The sequence below is a fragment of the Sciurus carolinensis genome, chromosome 9 (assembly GCF_902686445.1).
Source record: "Sciurus carolinensis chromosome 9, mSciCar1.2, whole genome shotgun sequence".
NCBI classification, from domain to species: Eukaryota; Metazoa; Chordata; class Mammalia; order Rodentia; family Sciuridae; genus Sciurus; species Sciurus carolinensis.
The window spans coordinates 55,066,371-55,084,420 of NC_062221.1; the positions used below are offsets into that span (position 1 = coordinate 55,066,371).

At 36.6% G+C, this 18,050-nt stretch overlaps 1 protein-coding gene across 6 annotated transcripts in view; it reads left to right on the forward strand.

Moving 5' to 3' along the window:
* The window catches only part of Vps8 (VPS8 subunit of CORVET complex), a 266,030-nt gene that overhangs the window by 107,710 nt on the left and 140,270 nt on the right, over nucleotides 1–18,050 (forward strand). For all 6 annotated transcript variants that reach the window (XM_047563466.1, XM_047563462.1, XM_047563464.1 and 3 more), the window contains 2 exons: nucleotides 54–173; nucleotides 15,098–15,169. In XM_047563466.1, the coding sequence (XP_047419422.1) occupies nucleotides 54–173; nucleotides 15,098–15,169 (192 nt within the window). The remainder of the gene's footprint in view (nucleotides 1–53; nucleotides 174–15,097; nucleotides 15,170–18,050) is intronic.

An 18,050-nucleotide genomic window follows, 5' to 3' on the forward strand; every position in this document is an offset into this window, starting at 1 on the left:
TAAGATACTTTATAAGATGAGAAAACTATCAACAATTTGCTTTTCTCAAATAGGTTTTCGAATTTCTGATTCGCCTGCATTCTGCAGAAGCATCCCCTGAGGAAGAAATCTATCCTTATGTTCGGACTTTGCTACATTTTGACACAAGAGAATTTCTAAATGTATTGGCACTGGTAAGAAACAGTATGATTTTAAGTTTTTTAGAAGGAGTCAAAGTGATAATTTTTTTAACAGAGAAAGAAAAATAAAAATCTTTATGTGGATACAGTTTTTATGCCCTAACCAGCATTTCAGATGTTTAATTTTATTGTGCTGCCCATATTTCCTCTCTAGTTATTTAGAGCCCTTCCTCTCCCTCTTTGTCTCTGCCTGTTTCTAAAGCACACTTATGGGATAGGAGTGTAGGGGGCTTGCCTAACATATTCAAGGCCCTGGGTTTGATCCCCAGCTCCCCAGTACCAACCAACGAACAAAAACACCAATAGTATATCATCTAAAAACACACTATTAAAAGTTAAAAAGAGCTGGGTGTAGTGGTACACACGTATAATCCCAGGCTTGGGAGGCTGAGACAGGAGGATTGTTAGTTCAAAGCTAGCTCAGCAACTTAGCGAGGCCCTAAGCAACTCGGTGAGGCCCTGTCTTCAGATAAAATACAAACAAAAAAAGGCTGGATTTGTGACTCAGTGGTTGAGTGCCCCAGGGTTTCATCCCCAGTACCAAAAAATTTTTAAAAAGTTAAAAAGAACAGGATTAATGTGGTGCCTTTCTGATTTCATAAACCATGGTACCCATCAAATTGTGTATGAACAAGAAGGGCTCTGAAGCAATGTGGTGGTACTGACAGTGGAAAATAACTGGAGTTGAAATGGAACATGGAAGCTTCCTGCTGCAAAACACCCTTGTACCTGTTTAATTAGAGATGAATTTGGATGAGCTAGGTTTTCTGTGAAAATGTCCCTAGGGGAATAATTATATAAAACATGATGAATCATCCCATTTAAAGAGTATTGTAATTTTTTTTTTTTTAAAGATTTCAATAAGATGTAAAGTGCATTTATTTATAGTTTTAGTGAAAACATCTGACTCACAATTATATAGAACACACACACATTTACACCAGTATATGGAGAGAAAAAAAAAGTCAAAAAGGAAGCATACTTAAATGTTAATAGTGATTAACTGGGGACTGCAGCATGGTGGAGCCTACGGAAACTGGAAACCCAGATCTGTGAGTTTGCAGTTAGGTCGGCATGGGCCTGTCTGAGCCTAGCAATCCTGTGGAAAGTCAAAAACTGGGAGCATTTTGCCGAGGGAACACAGGTTAGAGAGGCAGGAGATAACTGGGCTCTCCCCAGCTTCTTGAGTCCTGAGGCTCTCGAGGACTGACGGGGCTGGCTATAGTGGTTGGAGTCTGAAAGTTGGAAGAGGGTGTGATGGTATTTTGCCTTTAGCCTGCCCAGCCAGCCAGTCTGGCACCCACCAGGTTCCCAGAGCCCACTCTGGCCTGCAATTATGGGTGTTAAGGCATTATTCCCAAATTTCCAAATAATTCTCCAGACCCTTTGAAGGTGAAGACGAAAGCTTAATTTTCTGACTGGGGCTGAAAGCACAAAGAACCAAGCAACTCTCTGCAACCCTCAACCCCAATTTGGGGGTAGCAGCCACCTTATAAGGAACTAAAACCACAAAGAAGCCAGGGATGGGGGGAGGCAGTTATAATCACAAGATATATTTCACAAAGTAGAAAAGTACCAAGTTACATTTTCTCAGAAATTACATTCTCAGAAAAACAATTTGTATATTAGTTCCATAGAGTAAGAATATTGTAGAACTTAAAAGGTTTAAGTAGGTGCAGGTGGAGTGGCCTTCTGTGCAAGAGGGTTCATGGGGAAGGGGGGCCAGCTTCACACAGGGTGAGGTGTCTGAACAAAATGGAGTAAATCTGGTCTAATTTTCAAATCAGCCCATAACATGGGCTCCCAGCACAGTCTGGTCCCTGACTCCCTCCCTAGTCAGGCATCTATCAGTACCCAGGTCCGGCATCAGTCTGCCACCCAGCAGGGCCCTCTGGCTCCCCAGTCCCCGGTCTCTCAACTCCTCCTTGGCCCCCAACCCTACCCATCCCTTGCAGCTTCCCAGCAGACCCACCGGTCTGATTGCTCGACCTTCATCCACCTGGCACAAACAGCAGGGCTCCTGACGTGACTGGGTCTCAACTTGCTCTACACACTTAGCCGCCAGACCCACCTGGTCCAGCACATAGCTTTATAACAAGCCGTACAGGTCCTGGCACCCAGCCCTCACAACACATTAATACTGGGTGACTTTAATACACCTCTCTCACTACTGGATAGATGCTCCAAACAAAAACTAAACAAAGAAACTATAGAACTAAATAATACAATCAATAATTTAGACTTAACAGACTCGAGTATTTCATCCATCAATGTTTGATCATAACTTATGCCACAAAGCAACTCTTACCAAATACAAATAGAGATAATGCCTTGCATTCTATCAGATCATAAGGGAATGAAATTAGAAATCAATGGTAAAATTAAAAAATAGAAGCTACTCTAACACCTAGAGATTAAATAATATGCTATTGAATGACCAATGGATAGCAAAAGAAATCAGGGATGAAATTAAAAAATACTCAGATGGAAGGAGTCTTCTTACATCTTCCCATGTAAACTTAATCTGTACTGATATTTTGTACAAATACAGGGAAGATCATCAGAATACAATAGATTTTGGTACCAGCTTTTAAGTAGAACACAGAATGTCATGTACTATGGATTATTCTTTATAGTCTATGGAAAGGAGTGTGAGAAGAGGAAAAAAATCTGTATAACTAATAATCAGTGAAAATTATGTAAGATCATTTTCATTTCTGTATTTATGACCAGTAAGTTCAGAGCTAAATTTAATCAAGTAAAGTATATATTTTATCTGACTTCAATTATAATGATATCTAATTTATCTAAATGGTCTGAAAACTATTTTCTTCTTCATTTTAACTTTGCCCATTTTTTTTAAAGCTCTCATAAAGTCTTTGAATTTCTTGGTAAAGGAATTGGTACCCTGTTGTTATCATGATAGGAAGGAGAGTTTAAAGTTACATTAACAATGTAATACAGAGCAAATCTGGGGTGATTAGATTAAGGTAATTTCCACCTATATTTCAATATATATATTATGTGTCAGTGTATGTTCTCTATCAATACTCTATAGCATTTTTTTTACAATCAGTATGTTTTCATAATTAATATTAACATCTGTCTCCAAAATTTCTCCAAAGTTGGCTGGGCGCAGTGGCACATGACTATAATCCCAGCAGCTCAGGAGGCTGAGGCAGGAGGATGGAGAGTTCAAAACCAGCCTGAACAACTTAGTGAGGCCCTAAGCAACTCAGTGAGACCCTATCTCTAAATAAAATACAAAATAGGGCTGGAAATATGGCCCAGTGGCCAAGTGCCCCTGAGTTCAATCTCCAGTTCCCAAAAAAAAAAAAAAAAAATTCTCTAAAGTTTTCTGTATCATTAATTAATAATACCAATTATTATATAATGTATATATAAATAAGTCAAGAATACCCTACTATTATATATTATGGATCATATCAGTATCTTACAAGTACTTGGAGTCTTAGTATCCCTCTAAAAATCTTGAATTTTTCTTCTTTAATTAAATTTTAAAATTCTGAGATTTGCCCTTATCAGATTATTTCCATGTCAACAATACACCTATGGTCATTTCATGAGTATTCCTGACAAAACTAAGTGTCCTTTTCTAACACCACTTCCAACTTCCCCTTTGGATAGCTCACTTTTAGGTCATTTTTGCTAACATGATTTCCATGCAAAGCAGTTTTAGACATAAAAAATAACTTCTGAAGAATACATTGATTTCTACAGGAGATCTGGTTTATGAGAACTGCTTTGGATTTTTATTTTACTAAACAGTCTATTTAGCAAAAGTTTTTTTAAAAAAAAAAAACTCTTCAGTCTTCACAATGTGACAGACTACTCTACTTGTATAGATTCAACAGTAATTTAGGTCTTCTGGCAACTACTTTCCCTGGCGTGATTTCCTGTTGGCTACCACCCAGGATTCATTGACCAATGATCCTATTAAAGTTGGAGTCAAAGATGTGGCCAAGAACTTCTGATTATTTCCTGAATTATGCTCAATCTCAGAAACCTCAGTGTGACTTCAGTCTTACCTCATTATCTTTTCTCTGCAGGATGATATTTCCACATCAGCCAATAATGAACTCCAATCTCCTGTTTCCATCAACTAAAAAGTAATACTGGTTTAAAATGAGAAATCTCTTAAGAAATTATTATATAAAAGGATGTTATTATTAGAATGAACAAATACCTTGTAGTCTCTAAAATGACTTTAAATGTTTTTTATTTCATTATTCTACTATACACTGTGGAACTATCTCAATATGGTTTCTACAATAAGATGAAAATAAAATGAAAGCATAGTTGAAAAAAAATAGTGATTAACTTTGTGAGATGGGTCAGATTTCCCTGTAAGCATATACTACTTTTTATAAATTTATTTTTATTTATTTTTTTATTGTAAACAAATGGGGTACATCTTGTTTCTCTGTTTGTACATGAAGTAGAGGCATACCATTTGTGTAATCATATATTTACATAGGGTAATGGTGTTCATTAATGGTGATTCATTAATTAATGGTGATTCATTCTGTTATCCCCCCCCCACCCCTCCCACCCCTCTTTTCCCTCTATACAGTCCCTCCTTCCTCCATTCTTGCCTCCCTCCCACCCCCCATTATGTATCATCATTCACTTATCAGCAAGATTATTTGTCCTTTGGTTTTTTGAGATTGGCTTATCTCACTTAGCACAATATTCTCCAATCCATTTGTCTGCAAATGCCATAATTTTATTATTCTTTATGGCCGAGTAATATTCCATTATATATATGTGTATACACACACGCGCGCGCGCACACACACCACAGTTTCTTTATCCATTGTTCAGTTGAGGGGCATCTAGTTTGGTTCCACAGTCTGGCTATTGTGAATTGAGCAGCTATGAACATTGATGTGGCTGCAAACTGTAGTATGCTGATTTTAAGTCCTTTGGGTATAGGCCGAGGAGTGGGATAACTGAGTCAAATGTTGGTCCCATTTCAAGTTTTCTAAGGAATCTCCACACTGCTTTCCAGAGTGGCTGCACTAATTTGCAGCCCCACCAGCAATGTATGAGTGTACCTTTTTACCCACATCCTCACCAACACCTATTGTTGCTTATATTCTTGATAATCGCCATTTTAATTGGAGTGAGATGAAATCTTAGGGTAGTTTTGATTTGCATTTCTCTTATTACTAGAGATGTTGAACATTTTTTCATATATCTGTTGATTGCTTGTACATCTTCTTCTGTGAAGTGTCTGTTCATATCCTTAGCCCATTTGTTGATTGGGTTATTTGTATTCTTGGTGTAGAGTTTTTTGAGTTCTTTACATATTCTGGAAATTAGTGCTGTATCTGAAGTATGAGTGGCAAATTTTTTTTCCCACTCTGTAGGCTCTCTCTTTACATTGCTGATAGTATCCTTTGCTGAGAGAAAGCTTTTTAGTTTGAATCTATCCCAGTTATTGATTCTTGCTTTTATTTCTTGTGCTATGGGAGTCCTGTTGAGGAAGTCTGGTCCTAAGCTGACATGTTGAAGATCTGGACCTACTTTTTCTTCTATAATCTGCAGGGTCTCTGGTCTGATTTCAAGGTCCTTGATTCATTGTGAGTTGATTTTTGTGCAGCGTGAGAGATAGGGGTTTAGTTTCATTCTGTTGCATATGGTTTTCCAGTTTTCCCAGCACCATTTGTTGAAGAGGCTATCTTTTCTCCATTGCATGTTTTTGGCACCTTTGTCTAGCATGAGAAAATATTATTTATTTGTGTTTGTGTCCATTTCATCTATTCTGTACCATTAATCTATCTGTCTATTTTGGTGCCAATACCATGCCGTTTTTGTTACTGTTGCTTTACAACTACTGTAGTATAGTTGAAGTTCTCGTATTGTGATACCCCCTGTTTCACTCTTCCTGCTGAGAATTGCCTTAGCTATTCTGGGTTTCTTATTCTTCCAGATGAATTTCATGATTGCTTGCTCTATTTCTGTAAGGTACATCATTGGAATTTTAATTGGAATTGCATTGAATCTGTATAGCACTTTTGGTAGTATGGCCATTTTGACAATATTAATTCTGCCTGTCCGAGAACATGGGAGATCTTCCCTTCTTCTAAGGTTTTCTTTAATTTCTTTCTTTATGTATTGTAGTTCTCATTGTAGAGGTCTTTCACCTCTTTTATTAGATTGATTCCAAAGTATTTTATTTTTTTTTGAAGCTATTGTGAATGGGGTAGTTTTCCTAAATTCTCTTTCAGAGAATTCATCACTCATGTATAAAAATGTGTTAGATTCATGAGCATTGATCTTATATCAGGCTACTTTACTGAATTCATTTATGAGTTCTAAAAGTATTCTGGTGGAATTTCCTGGTTCCTCTAAATATATAATCGTGTCATTTGCAAATAGGGATAGTGTTAGTTCTTCTTTTCCTATTCGTATCCCTTTAATTTCTTTGGTCTGTCTAATTGCTCTGGCAAGAATATCAAGGACAATGTTGAATCGAGGTGGTGAAAAAGGCATCCCTGCCTTGTTCCAGTTTTTAGGGGGAATGTTTCAGTTTTTCAACATTTAGAATGATATTGGCCATAGGCTTAGCATAGATGACCTTTACAATGTTAGGGAATGTTCCCACTATCCCAATGTTTTCTAGTGTTTTGAGCATGAAGGGGTGCTGTATTTTATCAAATGCTTTTTCTGCATCTGTCAAAATAATCATGTGATTCTTGACTTTAAGTCTGTGCATATGGTGAATCACATTTACTGATTTCCTGATGTTGAACCAACCTTGCATCCCTGGGATGAAACCCACTTGATCATGGTGCACTATCTTTTTAATATGTTTTTGTATGTGATTATCTAAAATTTTGTTGAGAATTTTTGCATCGATGTTCATTAAGGATATTGGTCTGAAATTTTCTTTCCTCAATGTGTCTCTGTCTGATTTCGGTATCAGGGTGATATTGGCTTCATAGAATGAGTTTGGAAGGGTTCCCTCCTCTTCTATTTTATGGAATACTTTGACAAGTATTGGAATGAGCTCTTCTTTAAAGGTTTTGTAGAACTCGGCTGAGAACCCATCTGGTCCCTGACTTTTCTTTGTTGGTAGGCTTTGGATGACTTCTTCTATTTCATTACTTGAAATTGATCTATTTAAAAATTGTGTATGTCCTCCTCATTCAGTTTAGGCAATTCATATGTCTCTAGAAACCTGATGATGTCTTTGAAATTTTCTATTTTGTTGGAGTATAGATTTTCAAAATAGCTTCTAATTATGTTTTGTATTTCAGTTGTGTCTGTTGTGATATTTCCTTGTTTGTTCCGAATTTTAGTGATTTGGGTTTTCTCTCATCTTCTCTTTGTTAGTGTGGCTAAGGGTTTATCAATTTTGTTTATTTTTTCAAAGAACCAACTTTTTATTTTGTCAGTTTTTTCGATTGTTTCTTTTGTTTCAATTTCATTGATTTCAGTTCTGATTTTAACCATTTCCTGTCTTCTACTACTTTTGGTGTTGATCTGTTCATTTTTTTCTAGGGCTTTGAGCTGTAGTGTTACGTTTTATTTGTTGATTTTTTCTTCTTTTATTGAATGTGCTCCATGAAATAAATTTTCCTCTAAGAACTGCTTTCATAGTGTCCCAGAGATTTTGATATGATGTATCTTTGTACTTGTTTACCTTTAAGAATTTTTTTTATTTCCCCCCTGATATCTTCTGTTATCCCTCATCATTCAATAGTGTATTATTTAATCTCCAGGTGTTAGAGTAGTTTCTGTTTTTTTATTTTGTCATTTATTTCTAATTTCAATCCATTACAATCTAATAGAATACAAGGTAGTATCTCTATCTTCTTGTATTTGCTAATAGTAGCTTTGTGGCGTAGTATATGGTCTATTTTAGAGAAGGATCCATGTGCTGCTGAGAAGAAAGTGTATTTGCTCTTTGTTCGATGGTATATTCTATAAATGTCCGTTAAGTCTAAATTGTTGATTGTGTTTTTGAGATCTATGGTTTCTTTGTTCAATTTTTGTTTGGAAGATCTGTCCAGTGGTGAGAGAGGTGTGTTAAAATCACCTAGTATTATTGTGTTGTGGTCTATTTGCTTTCTGGAATTGAGAAGGATTTGTTTGACGTACATGGATGAGCCACTGTTTGGGGCATAGATAGTTATGATTGTTATGTCTTGCTGATTTATGTTTTCCTTGAACAGTATGAAATGTCCTTCTTTATGTCTTCTGACTAACTTTGAAGTGCACATTATCTAATATGAGGATGGATACTCTGACTTTTTTGCTGAATCCTTGTGCATAGTATGTTTTTCCCCATCCTTTCACATTTAGTCTGTGGGTATCTCTTTCTATGAGATGAGTCTCTTGCAGGCAGCATATTGTTGGATCTTTCTTTTTAATCCAATCTGCCAGTCTATGTCTTTTGATTGATGAGTTCAGGCCATTAACATTCAAGGTTATTATTGAGATATGATTTGTATTCCTGGTCATTTGGCTCATTTTTGTTTTTTGACAGAACTTGGTTTCTCCTTTGTTTGGCTCTTCCTTTAGGGTAGTTCCTCCCTTTGCTGACCTACATTGTTGTTTTTCATTTCCTCCTCATGGAATATTTTGCTGAGAATGTTCTGTAGTGCCAGCTTTCTATTTGTAAATTCTTGTAGCTTTTGTTTATCATGGAAGGATTTTATTTCGTTGTCAAATCTGAATGTAAGTTTTGTTGGGTATAAGATTCTTGGTTGGCATCCGTTTTCTTTCAGAGCTTGCAAAATGATGTTCCAGGCCCTTCTAGCTTTTAGGGTCTGGGTTGAAAAATCTGCTGATATCCGTATTGGTTTCCCTCTGAATGTAATTTGATTCTTTTCTCTCTCAGCCTTTAAAATTCTGTCTTTATTTTGTATGTTAGATATTTTCATTATAATGTGCCTTGGTGTGGATCTGTTGTAATTTTGTATATTTGGAGTCCTATATATTTGATTTTCCATTTCATTCTTCAGATTTGGGAAATTTTCTGATATTATTTCATTGAATAGAGTGTTCATTCCTTTGGTTTGTTTCTCTCTGCCTTCCTCAGTCCTAATAATTCTTAAATTTGGCCTTTTCATGATATCCCATAGTTCTTGGAGATTCTGTTCATCATTTCTTACCATCTTCTCTGTTTGTTCAACTGTGTTTTGAAGATTAAATATTTTTTCTTCCATGTCTGAGGTTCTGTCTTCCAGGTGTTCTATCCTATTGGTCATGCTTTCTATGGAGTTTTTAATTGGTTTATTGTTTCCTTCATTTCAGGGATTTCTGTTTTTTTTTTTTTTTTTTCTTCAGAATCTCTAACTCTTTATTGAAATTATCTTTTGTTTCCCGCATTTGCTCTTTTAACTGTTTATTGGTGCAATCATTCAAAGCCTGCATTTGCTCTTTCATCTCATCATTTGCTTCTGTGATCATTTTAATTATGTACATTCTGAACTCCCTTTCTGACATTTGATGTAGCATCTAGGTTTGTTTGGTACATTTTCTTCCCTTGTTTTCTCATATTGGTCAGGTATCTACCCCTCTAGTAGTGAAACTGAGATATTGCAGATTTCCTCTGTTGACTTATAGTGTCCCTGTAGATTTCCAGTAACTCACCTCTTAGCCTTCAGTAGCCTAAGTCTTGGAGGAACTTGATAATGCAGTGCTCCACAAGGAAGCTGCCCCTCTAGGGGTGGTGGCCTTCAAGTGGGGTATATTCCCTGCTAGTGGGCAGAGGTGCCTCCACTTGTTGACTGATCGTCAGCCAAAGGGGGACTAGACTGTGGACTGTGGCATGGCTGGTCTGTGTCTCTGGTTCTACTGCCCTGGTGGGAAAGCCTTTCCCGGTGGGGAAGACTCACCCAGTGGGAAAGACTTACCCGGTGGGAAAGTCTCACTGGGCAGCTCGCCTCCTAGAAGTTGCCTTCAGTCCAGAACTACCACCTAGACTGAGCAGCCCTCCTTTGCAACGTTCCCAGGGGTCCAGACCTACCACCTGGGCCAGGGAGCCTCGCCCTGTGCCGAAGTCTCTCGGTGGGTGACCCTCCTCTACAATGCTCCTGATTGTGTGGGTTCAGTGCTCCAGTGGGAGAGTCTTGCTGGGCAACTCTACTCCACAAAGTTCCCTGCCTTCTGGGACTACTGCCCTATCAGGGGAGCCTCGCCCAGTGGGAGAGACTCACCTGGCAGCTCTGAATTGGTCCCAAGTCTCTCAATACTGCCTCTTCTTGAATCCTGAGTCCTGGAACGACATGAAAAGCAGTCACCCTGTAGTCCGCCATCTTGAAAACCTCCGCATATACTACTTTTTAAAGTTGAATAATATAATAAACTATTAAATTAATCTAAAATGATAAGTACCCATCAGAAGCTTATTATATCGTAGCTTGAGTTGATTTAATTTGAAAATCTGACTTCAGGAGCAGCAACTTTAGTTTCATAAGTGGAAGGGAAAAGAAACTCAGAACTAGTTAGGTCTAGTTGGTTTAGACCTTAGGCTTCTAGAGAATATAAGCTGGCACGTAGGGGAAAAGAAACAGAAAGTGATGGGGGGTTTGGAAAGAGGGTAGAGAAAACAAAGAATTTTGCATGGCTTTAAAATTTTTTCTTTTTAAATAGTTTTAGTTGCAGACCTTTATTATTTATTTTTATGTGGTGCTGAGGATCCAACTCAGTGAATCACTTGTGTGAGGCAAGCACTCTACCACTGAGCCACAACCCTGGCCCTAATTTTTATTTTTAAGGGCTGTGGAAGCACTGAAGCAGTTTGTATTATGCTGATGTCTGAATTATGGTATTGACTTTTATAGTAAGGTTGCAGAACAATCTCTCTTATTTGCTTGGAAAATATTTGAGTGCCTAGTATATCCTCTGTATTAGGGGATATTATATTAACTGGGGAATGTATTCCTGACTGACAAGATGTAAATCCTGCCCTCCTGGAGGAAGTAGATCCAGACTTGTAGGTAACTCACTATAGCACAGTGTAACACATGCCTTAGGAGAAGAGCAGGATACTGTGGGAACAATTAGAAGGGGCACCTAAAGAGGATTAAAGAAGATTTCTTTGATGACATGATATCCATACCGAATCTCAAGGATGAATACAAGTTAGATGAAGAGAATGGAAAGATATTCTAGGCAGAAGTTCAGAATTTATTTTTAAAAACTGGAAATGAGACAGACCAATGAGTATTCAAGTATTTGAAAAAAGTTCAGTATGTCTGCATCTTTAAATGTAAGAAAAAGTTCAGAAAGAAATCTAGAGATATAGGCAAACACTGGTCTTGTAATCTGTAGTAAGAAATTTGGGTTTTATTCTACAACAGGTCACTGTCGAAACCTTTTAGGAAGAGGAACATCATGATTTAAAGAGATTCCCTCTGACTCTTATGTCTGTTCAACAGTTTGAGCCTATAATAGAACACCATAGAGTGGGTGGCATATAAACAAAAGAAATTTATTTCTTACAGTTTGGGAACCTGGAAAGTCCAAGATCAAGGTGCTGGCCGATTCTTTCTGCTGAGGGCCCACTTCTGTTTCATGTATTGTGCCGCCTTACTATGTTCTCACATTGTGCAAATGGGCAAAGGATCTGTCTGGAGTCTCTTTTGTAAGATCTCTAATCCCATTCATGAGTGCTTTGACATTATGTTTTAATCACCTCTGAAAGGCCCCACCTCCTAATACTATCACATTGGTAACTCGGTTTTCAACATGAATTTGGAGGGGGGCAGAATCAAACATTTAGAGCATAGCATATGGAAAATGGATTGAAATGAAATAAGATTTGAGATGAGGTCTATTAGCAAATTTTTATAGTAATCTAGATAGAAGATAATGGTGGCTTGGATTCAGACAGTGACAATATGGATAATCAAGATGTGAAAGGATAGGGCTTATTATACAGTTAGATATGAAAGACAAGACAAATAGGCAAACATCAAAGATTTTCAGACTTCTGACCTGGTGAACTGGAATTACAGTGGTATATTTGTGGTGAAGAAACTGGAACTCTCATGTACTACCCTGGGAATGTGGAAAGGTTCAAATGTTTAGAAAAATAATTTGTCCATGCCTTATAGAGTTAAATCAGATACTTGATAAATGACCAAAATTTCCATTATTAGGTGTTTACACAAAAGAAGTAAAGTTATATGTAGAAACAAGAAATCAAGTGTTGTTTCTTGAATAAATAATAACTTTTGGGGGTAGTCTAGCATCTTCTCATTCTTAGACCTTTTATCTAGTTTCAACATTATCTTGTTCGACTCGTCTACCTTTACCACTAAGCTTTCACCACTATGCCTCTAAGGAACTTTTCCAGGACACCTTCCCTGTTTCAAAACCCATATCTTACCAGGATCTCTGCTCCAAACTTTGCAAATCCCTTCCTTTGATTTCCCTAACAACCAGTGAGTGCTCTGATCTACCATGTCCCCTGATCTCAGCATTTCCTCAACAAAGACAGACCTCTCTTCTGGAGGTGAATTCTCTGTGATATAGGTGTTCTGCTACCTCTAGAACCTTGTCACACCCTCCTAGCTTGACTTCTTTTTGGTGTTATGTGCTTTGGAATCAACTCTGCTAATTTAGGATTTTTTTCCCCCCACTTTCATGGTATTTGTTGTCCTTGCAGTTTTGCCATTAACATGGGTTCTAAGTGATTCTTTTTGCTCTTTTTTATTACAGTGGGTTCTTTTTGAAGGATGTGAAGAGATTAGTGCAAACTACAGTATGTGAACCTAATCAAATAGCCCCGTTTGGCCCATGACCTACATGAACTAAAGATGTTTTTACATTTTTAGGAGTTATAAAAAGACAGAAAAAGGATATGTGATGGAAATGACATGCAGCTCACAAAACCTAAAATATTTACTGTCTGACTCTCTACAGAGAATGCTCGTTGACTCCTGGATTAGGATTTAGCTTGTTGTCATTATCATCCAGAAACCCCATAATAATTTTTAAGGAACTACAGAAGGAAGTTTTAAACTTGGGTTTTAAGTCCACCTTTGCTTAACAAACTGTAATTCTCCATTAAGACATCTTTGCTTATTATTCCTCTAACAAACATTGAATATTTAGAAGCATCTTTGTGGAATGATAATGTTCTAGCAATGATGTGCCATTTTGGTGGCAGTTGTTAACTACCACCAAAATATGTCATTATGTGTATCATAACATTCACACTGTAGTATGTCACCACTTAATTATATTTATAGAAACAGATTTTCAATATGTGTTTCAGAACAGTGACTACATGCTGCCAAAAGGAAGTGGCTAAGAAAATTCTTTTCTCCTTGCTGCCTCTGTTGTAGTTTTATAATACATTTGTTAATGCTCCGTGCTTTCATGTTTTAGGTGAATAGCACTTAAATTAGCAGATAGTTACCTGTGTGTCTATAGAGTGACATCTATTCCCAGCAGACTGGAATGAGATCAAAAGAGAGAGAGAGAGAGAGAGAGAGAGAGAGAGAGAGAGAGAGTGTGTGTGTGTGTGTGTGTGTGTGTGTGTGTGTGTGTAGCATTCCCATAAGTCAAAAGATATAATTGAAAGATTTTCTGGTGTATCTTCCTAACTTCATGCAAGGTCATATTTAACCCACATAAACATAAAAATATCTTATGATTGAGCTTTCCAGATTAAGAGTTCCTGTGATCTCCTTGGTAACTCGTTTCAGGATTTCTTGACTAACTGGCAGCAAAGCAGACTAGTTGAGAAAAAGAGTTAAAGATATTCTGTTTTCCCTCTACACATAATTAACAAGTACTTCAAATGTCATTTTTAAAGCACCTATTGTATGCCAGATAAGAGAAGGAAAGGAAGGACATGCTCATAAGAGCAAGGGCACTTTGGAGAAGTTGGTGCAAATCAGGGCCCATTTTAAGACCAGCAAGTGTTCTGGTTTGAATAGAACTCTGAAGTACTCCTAAAAGTTCATAGCTATGACATTCCATTTTACAGGGAGAGTAATCTATTGAGACAATAGGTGGTCCATTGTTCTTGACTCAAGAAAATAGAAATAAATTATTGCTGTGTGGATTTAAACATTTCTTGGACTCAATGTGCTAAGTGAAAACAATAAGAAAGATCTTCAAGTCTTCCATCATTCTTATGCAGCACACATTTTAATTTCAATTATTGGATAATGGATACAATTTCAGTTTGTTCATATTGAATCCCATATGTTCTAGGTATTTATGTGACATTATGTTATATATTGCCAAACAGAATGTAGTGTGGTCATTTACTTTGATGCATGTTATATTCAAAATATATTTGGCTCATTTAAGCAGGAATATAAAAGTAAAAAGTACTTTATTTGGCAATGTTTTGAGGCTAAGATAACTGATCTTTGTAAGCAGAGTTAAAAATTTTAATGTTTAGACATTTTTACCATATTAATCTTTTAAATGCCTATCTTTAAATATCCATTTTTTTTAAACCATCATGTAAATTATGGTAGTTATTTTTCATGACAGTTAATAAGCAGCATTTCAGTTGTTTCTAAGTAACTTATTGAATGATGCCTGAGTCTGGCATTTCATCCTTCTGCCTTTGCTTCCAAATTTCCTCTTGCCATTAGTGCTCTTTATTTTTCTTTGCTTCCTTATCATAATCTTCTTTGAAGAGGCTTTGCTTTCTCAAACACTTTTTGGTTGTGTGATAACCACTACATTTATATACTTCTTATTCGTTGATTTTTTTAAGGTCTTAGAAATATTAAATGCTCTAACTTTCTGCCTTACTTTCTAAAAATAACATCATTAAAGGTGTTTAAGAAGATGTAGAAGGGTTATCATATTGAGGAATTTACCTGGATTTTATCCACAAAGAATTTAATATTGTGTTTCCTTTTCAAATTTGCAAATAGTAATTACTTTTAAACACTTCTTCTTTTTAGACTTTTGAAGATTTTAAAAATGACAAGCAAGCTGTGGAATATCAACAGCGAATTGTGGATATTTTGTTGAAAGTAAGATTTCAAAGATTACATGTCTTTATATTGATATTTATTTTAAGAGAATTGAATCGTCCTATAGCAGGTTCTGAAATAATCTTTAGTGAAGTTGTATGTCTTACAGTTTTGTTATGGTGTCTTGGTGTTCACGAGCTCAATGGAATATTAAGTAGTAATTGAAAAAAATTAATCTGTTTCATACTTGAATACTAGGATACAGAATACCACTCCTGAGAAATGCGTGTTGTGATATGATCATGTGTAATAATAGAGATTAACTTCAGAGCGCTTTGAGAAAATAATGTGAAGAATCTTCTGTGTCTTCCAGCATCACTTCGTTGCTATGGCACTGCCATATTTTACCATGGCACTGAGATGATGGGTGACACTTAAGAATGATTTGAGGAATATAGAGATGATCATCCCAATCTGAATTTAACTAGATTCAGTAAAAAGCTATTTTGAGACTCATGCTCTTGCTAATGAACAAATGCTGAGACAGGTTCCTGTCTTTCCCATCTGCACAACTTACTGTAGGCTTTTTGTTGGAAGCTTAGAATTTTCATTCTGTTCATCTGGCTGTAAAATGGAGGTTTCTTCCTCTTAATGGCTTTAAGATTATTTTGGAAAAGAGACAGAATTATAATGTTCTCTAATTGTGCATATCATCTATGTCTATATATCAGTGTATTACATTTCTAATAGATTTTTATAATTTTCAAAGCACATTTATAGCCTATACATTATCTCCTTGCACTACTTATTAATCTGAACATATATTATTAAACTTGTAAGAGGCAGTGATGAATACAAGAATAGGGTTGCTAAATTCTCAGGTAATGCCAGTTTAATGTAGGTGGTTAGTATGGAAAAATTTCACTGAGATTCCCCAGGAACCTTCCTAAATGGTCTCTCTATTCCTAATGTTGCCCCTTCTCTATCTAATATTCTTCTGTGGCCTCTTCTTAGATCAGTTGAAATTAAGTTCTGCTGTGATTGAGAAAAAATGACAATATTTTAATTGTGATGGAAATTTATTTTTCTCATTTAAGTCTGAAGGAGGCAATTTGATCTGGTAGAATAGCAAATACCTTTGCATATTTAATCAGGGATGCATCTTCTTTCTGTCTTACTATTATACTTAGCACCTGATTTCTGTCTTGTGGTTCAAGATGGCTGCTCAGGCTCCAGCCATCACCTCCACATTCTAGCCAGCCTGGATACATAAATAAATTCAGAAGGAAATGTGTCCTCTCATTAAGGAAGATCTGAAACAAAGACTGAATGTTTTCTGTGATGTGTGGATGCTGATTCACAATTTGTAGAGTGGAATAGAGGTACTTTGGACTAGACAGAGGGAAGTAGAAGGAAAAGAGGGAGTTAAAGGGGTAGGAAGGATGGTAGAATGAACCAGACATTATTACCCTATGTGCACATGTAATCCCATGACCTGTGTAACTCTACATCATGTACAACCAGAAGAATGAGAAGTTATACTCCATTTATGTACGATGTGTCATAGTGCATCTTACTGTCAGTATAACTAATTAGAACAAATAAAAAAAAGAAAAAGAAAAAAAAAGGAAGCTTCTGAGAGGTTATATACTATAATTCTGCTTGCACCATATTACCCAGAATAGACTGAGAAATATAGTCTTGTGTTCTTTGTTCATACTCCTCCTGTGCTTTTACTCTGATAATGGTTACACCATTGAAGAAGTGGTGATTGAACTGAAACCCCTAAAAATTAGGAGTTCTGTTTCTAAGTTAGGAAGAAGAATAAATGTTGAACCATATTTTCATTTCACAAGAAAATAATAGACTGGGTACTTTATAAAGAAGAGAGATTTAACTCACAGTTTTGGAAACTGAAAGTTCAAAATTGGGTGACCCCATTTGTTTCATCTCTGGTGAGGGCCCCGTTGGCTGTGTCACAGCATGGTAGATGGCATAGAGGGAGAGCACAGAAGAGGGAACAATCACACAGAAGTCAGGAAGCTAGTGATTTGGGGTCAGGCTCACTCTTTTTATAACAACCCATTCTTAAGGGAACTAGCTCTTTAATCCCTTTTGAGAGTAATAACAGTGACCTAATTTCTCCCCACTAAGTCCCACCTCTTAAAAATTCCACCACTTCTACAGTGCCACACTGGGAAACAAGCTTCCAGTCCATGAACCTTTGAGGGAACACACCATATCTAAACAATAGCAGAGCATGAGTAGTAATTTCTGCCATACCCCTGACATCCAAGATCCTCTGTATTTTCTGGTCCCTCTCTCCCACTTCCCCCATCTCCTACCCACTTCCTCATCCCCCTCCACCCTATACTATGCACTCCTCACCCACATTAAATTCATTAAGCTTGCTGTGTTATTCTCATGGTTTATGTTCTTCACATGGGATTTTTTTTTTCAGCCTGTCATGCCTTTTCCTTCCCTTTCTCTGACTATTCAATTTCTAACCATTTTCCAAGATGTAATTCAGGTATCATCTGTGATAAATTCTTTTTGAACCCTCTCACACGTCTAGGTTGATCAGTTGCTCCTTTATGTTCACACAACAGTTTATGCTACCCTTAGCACATTTTATCATAATGGTTTACAAATTTTCCTATGTGAACTTGAACTTCCTAAAGGTAGAAACAAAGGATTATTATTATGTTAATTAATTTTTTGGGGGCATCATTGTAGCATACCAGAACATGTCCAACACATTGCCTGAAACATACTAGATGTTCAAGAACTGCTTATAAGTTGGTTAATTGAAACTTGAATTAAAACTATACTAAGTTGAAAGAGTGATCCGAATGAATGGAATAAACCTCCAAAAAGTACTTAACTCTGACTGTTAGTGAATTACTACTCTTATATATTGCCTTGATAATATTTGCCTCAG